Source organism: Hydractinia symbiolongicarpus, chromosome 15, assembly GCF_029227915.1.
Source record: "Hydractinia symbiolongicarpus strain clone_291-10 chromosome 15, HSymV2.1, whole genome shotgun sequence".
Lineage (NCBI taxonomy): Eukaryota > Metazoa > Cnidaria > Hydrozoa > Anthoathecata > Hydractiniidae > Hydractinia > Hydractinia symbiolongicarpus.
Genome location: NC_079889.1, coordinates 603,102 through 610,097, shown reverse-complemented (window position 1 = coordinate 610,097; position 6,996 = coordinate 603,102). Strand labels below are relative to the sequence as shown.

At 31.7% G+C, this 6,996-nt stretch overlaps 1 protein-coding gene across 1 annotated transcript; it reads left to right on the top strand.

Moving 5' to 3' along the window:
* The first annotated feature begins 4,181 nt into the window (after positions 1-4,181).
* Positions 4,182-6,684, top strand: LOC130629245 (E3 ubiquitin-protein ligase Siah1-like). The gene has a single exon (XM_057442384.1). The coding sequence runs from the start codon at positions 4,197-4,199 to the stop codon at positions 5,178-5,180; it is 984 nt and encodes a 327-aa protein (XP_057298367.1). The 5' UTR covers positions 4,182-4,196; the 3' UTR covers positions 5,181-6,684.
* The last annotated feature ends 312 nt before the right edge of the window (positions 6,685-6,996 follow it).

Sequence of the window (6,996 nt, the reverse complement as noted above, 5' to 3'; positions counted from 1 at the left end):
CTATGACTGCCATTATAAACTGTGGTGGTTTATGTGGTGAAGCTCTGATAAATGTTCAGGACTATGTGATTTAAACATTGCTTTCTTTTTTCACTTTAAATTTTTTAGATACTGGTTAATCTTCACCAATTGACTACATGTTAAAGTACATTTGCTTGTGTTTTTCTTTGAGTAATGTTTGGCTGTGAAAATTCCATGTTTTACCCCATGCAAATGTGGTCATGGAAAAAGATTGCGTCACAACAAGTCTGTGAGAAAACTACACAGATATCATAGTCTCTGTTTAATAATCAATAATTGTTTTATAAAAATTGAAATTTTTTTTGTAAAATCAGAAGGGGAGATCTTGTCAGGATGCTCTTTCTAGATTGATGTTTTTTTTTAGATTCTTGAGTTTTTATTCCCAAACTTCCACTTTCAGTGTGCAAATTAAACATCCATTTTAGTATTACGGGAATTCTGTCTGTATTCCTGTAGCGGTAAAGCAGATATGTTCATTTTTTTTTTTTTATCTGGAAAATGTCTTGTTTTCTTCACAATGGTAAAAATTATGTTATGCAAACTGCCGACTCTATTTCCTTTATACCAAAATACAGTGAATTTGTAGGATTGTTTTTCGTCATTTTAGAACAAGATACGTATTTTTGGCAGTCAAATATGCATTTCTTTGCCTAAAGATTTCAATCACTAAATTTGATAATTATTCCACTGATGTTTGAAATTATTTTTATGCCTTCCTGATGAAGTGTCATTGACCTACCTTCCCGGTAGTGTACTTTGTTAAGTGAATACACAATGAACAATAATTAGTAAAATTTACTTCTCTCACGCTCACATAAAAGCAAGCTGCCTGGAAATTAGGTTGCACATGTTATTCATGAACTAAAGTTCAGATTAATTAAAAATGTGGGTTTAAAAGAAAAACATCACTAGTTTCATCAATTAAATATATATTTGACAACGTTTCGGCTGAATACGACCATTATCAAGTCATGTTACAAACAGTATTTCGTAAAAAATTATTTTAAATACATTCAGATCGTACAATACAATTATCGCATGATATATTAATCAACACATAGGAATAATTGTAACATATTATCCCTATTCAGCTCTAGATCCTAGTTATTCCTAGCGGTGGGGAGTATCGAGAAATTTTTGAGAAAGTAGTTTATCAAAGACTCATCTCTTTCCTAACTATTAATAATTGCCTAATTGATAGACAGGTTGGTTTTAGAACCTAACATTCTCCCATTCATGCCCTAATTAGTCTTACTGAAAACATCAATAGAAACCTTGATCAAGGCAATTTTTCTTGTGGCATCTTTATAGATTTTCAAAAGGCCTTTAATACGGTCGACCACCAAATCCTTTTAGATAAACTTAATCACTATAATGTAAGGGGCTTAAGTAACTCTTGGTTTGAATCGTATCTCTCTAAACGTTTGCAATCCGTCAAAATTTCAAACTTCACTTCTGCGTCAATTGAGTTAAAATATGGTGTACCTCAGGGTTCAATTCTTGGACCCTTATTGTTTTTAATTTACATTAACGATTTAACTAAATCTATTATCTACTCAGAATTATTCCATTTTGCTGACGATACTAGTCTTCTCTATTCCAGTCATGATCTAAAAAAATTAAAAAACATGTTAACATTGATCTGAAATTCCTTTTCAAGTGGTTAAATTCCAATAAAATCTCTCTTAACATCGCTAAAACTGAAGCATCCTAACAAATGCATCAACTATAACTTAAAGTTAAAACTAAATAGGAATGTACTTCCATTTGTTGACACTGTTAGATGTTTAGGTGTCCTACTTGATCACCATCTTACATGGATCCCTCACACTAATTCTATAGATTCTAAATTCTAAATAAGGCTGTTGGTATGTTGTCTATACTTAGACACTATCTACCTAAATCTTCGCTAATTGATTGCTATCATGCACTTTTCGCATCTCATGCTACATTTTCTTGTCAAATCTGGGGTCAATCAATATCAAACACTCATCGTATTATCAAACTACAAAAAGCTGCCCTCCATATTATTACTTTTTCTGATTTTAGACAATCTTCTTTACCCCTTTTATTTCAATGTAAAATTCTTCGCATTTCTGATTTTATAACTTTATCTAACATTATATTAGTCTTTAATATCCTCAATTCTCTAACCCCTAATGACGTTTGTAACCTTTTCAATTTAAAAATTATTCAATCGACATTGAAACCAGAAACTCCTCCATTAAACTTCTTAACAGACCTTTGGTCAGAACTTCTAAATGTGGTGTCAACTCTATACTCTATCAGTGTATTCTCTGCTGGAATAGGTTCCAGCAACATTTTTCTCGACATGGCTTGGCCTCTTTAAGCTTTGGTCAAATTAAATCAAAATGTAAACTCTTCTTTCTAGAAAGCTACAAGAATGGTCCTGATTAGTCACTTTTATATAAAAAATCTTCTCAAACTTAAACTGAGCTCAATCTGAGTTAATATCTACTATTTGTCATATATATATATATATTTATATCAGTTTTTATATGTAGGTTTTTTCTCACTGGTGGCCTCACCCGTTTAGCTAATACAGCTATTTGACGGTCTCCATATTTAAAAACTGTAACTATGTTATCTGTATCTATATCACTGAAATAAAAATTCAAATTCAAATTCAAAAATATCAAGTTTTTTTGCAAAAGTAACAAAGATGTCAATAAAGAAAGTTACAACATTGGGTTTCTGAGACCTGGGCCTTTTTATTTTAAAGTTATTCTCTGTGGAACTCAAAATCAAGATAGAAGTATAAAAGAGGAAAACTTGATAACATAGTAATTTTGGCACGGAAACTTGCTTTGCGTTTTTATCTATTACGTTTAAGTTTTATTCCATTGGAACTATATTAATTTGACTTTTGACTTTATCTTTTATGACCAGTATTCTCAGTAGCTGTTAAACGGCTATTTCCTATGTTGTATTTTATTTTGAATTTCCCAATCGTTAAACTCAAACCACCATATTACAAATAAACAATTAAACATTTCTCTTTAAAAACAACGGTGTCATCTATTGTTATTGCTCTCTCTTAATTAGGAGTTATTATGTAGGGAATATGGTTGGATCAGTGGCCTTAAAGTTGACCATACATTTCATTACGTTGATTAATGTGATAATGACTCGCAATCGATGCTATGTGAAATTAATTACGAGAATTAAAATGTTTTAAATCATCTGAAGTTGAAGTCTCTGCAACATCCAACGGCCCACAAAGTGTGCCATCTCCCAATTTTCCTCACATGGCTTGGGTTAATGTGTACATCCAAATTCATAATTTGGATGTACACAATGTGTCATCACATCATATTCTATTCTGTGATTTAATTATGATTGCAAATCATGTTTTTATTAATGGCTTCCAACGAGGAAGCCATTATATTTACACTCAAAAGACTGTAATTTGATTTGTTAAAATCATTTTATATAGAGGTATGATTTGTTTACAAAGTGATATATTTATTTATGTATAGTGGAAATGTTTTGTTTTTTATTTTTTTAAAAGAGGGGTGGGGGAGTTTCAGTATATGTACCATATAAATTGTCAAACATTTGTCTTGTCTTTGCATATATCTTGTGTGGACTTTCCAAGTTTTGTTTTCTAACAGATTTATTTCTGTGCTGTTTTTCTGTGATTGTATCTTTCAAATTTTTTTTAGTTATTTTTAACATTCTTTGGCTACCATTTATTATTTGTACTCCTTTATATGTGCAGCATTAAAAAATGTTAAAAGTAAGAACAGGTGCCATCGCATATGGATGTGGTGTATAGTGTTATTAAAAAACTCATAAAAGTAAAGGAATTTATTAACACTACTATTATGGTCATTTGTTATATGAAGTGGCTGCTGTAATATAAGAAAGTTACAGCATTTTTGATTTATCTGCAAATGTGAAAAATTAGAGGTACAGATACCCACACAGTTTTATTAATATAAATTGTAAACAAAGATAATAAAAACAAATAAAGAACTGCATTTTTTAAAATTAAAAATTAATTTTTACAATGGTTTGCTAAGAGAATGTTTTTCATCTTGCACATAGCAAATTGTGACCTCATAATTTAGGTCCTGAGTTGATTGATCAACAAATTAAACCATTGTGAAGCAGCCACCTTCATTTAATGGCCATAGAAATTATAGCAGTTAATGACTTTTCTATGTATTATATCATCCCTTTATGTTCATTTTAGAGTTGAAAATATTAAAAAAAATGACATAAATGGATTAGAAAGAATTGCTATTTTTGTTTCTCTCATCATGAAGATGGCTGGTAACCGACCGGTGGGTACTGCAAGTCCTACAACAATAAATACTGTTTTACCTATGAATCAAAGCACTACTGTTCCTATGAATATATCCTCATCTAGCCCTACCAATCCAGATCTAGCCAGTTTATTTGAATGTCCTGTCTGTTTTGATTATGTTCTTCCACCCATCTTTCAGTGCAGTAGTGGACATTTAGTTTGCTCCAATTGTCGTCCAAAGTTAACGATATGCCCAACATGTCGTGGACCCCTTGGCAGTATACGCAACCTTGCCATGGAAAAAGTTGCAAATACAGTTTTGTTTCCGTGTCGTTATAATTCATCAGGATGCCTTGTTACATTGCCGCATACAGCGAAGACAGATCACGAAGAGTCTTGTGAATTCAGACCATATGCTTGTCCTTGCCCTGGTGCTTCATGTAAATGGCAAGGTTCTCTAGATACTGTTATGCCACATTTGTTACACGTGCACAAATCTATCACAACTCTTCAAGGTGAAGACATTGTATTTTTAGCCACAGACATAAATTTACCTGGTGCGGTTGATTGGGTAATGATGCAGTCTTGTTTTGGTCATCATTTTATGTTAGTCTTAGAAAAACAAGAGAAATTCGAGGGGCATCAGCAATTCTTTGCAGTTGTACAACTTATTGGATCCAGAAAACAGGCTGAAAATTTTGCCTATCGATTAGAATTAAATGGGCATCGTCGAAGACTTGCATGGGAAGCTACCCCTAGAAGCATTCATGATGGTATACAGTCAGCTATTTTAAATAGCGATTGTTTGGTGTTTGATACAAGCATAGCACAGTTGTTTGCTGATAATGGTAACTTGGGGATTAATGTAACAATATCAAGTTGTTAATGAGTTAAGATCGTTGTTTTGATATTTAATGGTGTTGAATTACATTGGTTCAGGTGTACTGATTGTACAAAACTCATCAATCTGTAGGAAGTCTTCAACATTTTTTGGATCCTCGATTTATTGAGGCTAGAGAAAACGATATTTAGAATAACAACTATAATATTACAATCTGTGTTTTACATTTTTGAGACTTTTATTTGGGTGTCAAAAAATCTGTTTTAAACATTTCGCACTATATGTGTCTCTGCATTTATATACAACCTAATTTTTTCACTGTGTTATGGGAATCATTTTCATCAAACTAAATCTACGAAATGATAAGCTCTTGGTTAAAGTTTTTGCAAGGCACTCTAAAAATATCAAAACGTCTTGTAGTGATGGTCAATTTTTCTGCACAAGGAAACATTTTTGGTGCAATTGTTTTACGGCTGAATATAGATGTAACATTTGACTGCAGAACCATCTACCTGGTAAAGCAGGATTAGAAGGTCAGAGTTAGTTTGCTCTTCGGGGTAACAACTTTTATTTTTGTATATTTTTATTTCATTGTATACCTTCAATTCAATATAACCTCAATTTTGCTTTCTTGGTTCAAGCTAAAAATATTTTTCAAGTAAACTTACCAGGATTTTTGGATTTATGAAAGTAAGTGCAGTATAACATGTGAAGGACGTCACATAATCATTCTTCGATTGTTATTTTTTTAAACTAACTTTCCTAATTCTTTTCTTAGTGGATAATGCAACCTTTAACAGCAGTATCAAAGGCTTGCGTCAAATTCTCTAGAGTTATGTTTTATGCAAATTCTTGTTCCAAATTCTTTTGTGTTTTAAAGTCCGTTGAGCTTAAAGTGATAACTGATCAGACTGATTAAAAGTGTTCTTTTTCTTTTTCAAAATCAACAGTGTTTGATTTGTCCTCATACCTAAAAGTGTGTTGCACTTCAAAATTTGTACTATGTTGCCCGTTGATCCTTACATTTTTTTTCGAATTTACATTGAAGGCTATACATTTTAATTTTTCTTCGTCTTATTCAAAAAACATTAAAAAGAGTTTTCACAACAAGTGTTAAAAGTTAGGAAGAATATTTAGCATACAATTTGTCGAACTCTACTGTGTGTGTCACAGGTGAACTCTTTCCAATCTGTTGTTTACCCAAATTTGTTTGAGAGATTTACGTCTCGTTGTTGTTGTTGTTTCAAGGAAATTATTTATTTTTATTTAGTCAATTCTTTTTGGCTGAGAAGTCTGTTTGACTTTTTTTCATGCATTATTATAGTTTTTGTGGGTTTCTCATTCTATAGATCTATTTCATTTATGTATATATATTTTTTCATAGGGTGCTAGTATATTTCGATGTATAGCTTCAAGAATAGTGAGCTTGTTGAGATACTTGTAAATAAATGCAAAAACAGTTTTTTATTAGTTAATTTACATTTTTGTGATGACATTGTTGTAAAAATAAAATAAATAAATAAATAAATAAATAGATTGGTTTTATTAATATTGTTTGTGTTTATATTTCTTTTATCAGATAGGTTTTATGGATAGGTTTTATAGATAGGTTCTGCTTGGAAAAAGTTCAGAGAGTTACTTCCTTTGTTGACTAGCAGTGTCTTGTCAATTGAGTTAAAAGGTAGGTTGTATGAGGCCTGTGTAAGAAGTGTTATGTTGTATGGTAGTGAGACATGGGCAGTGAAGCAGGAAGATCTTGACCGTTTAGAAAGGAATGATATGAGAATGTTTAGGTGGATGTGTAACGCCAGTCTGAGAGACAGAAAGAGTTCAGATGAGCTGAGAAGAAGGCTAAATCTCC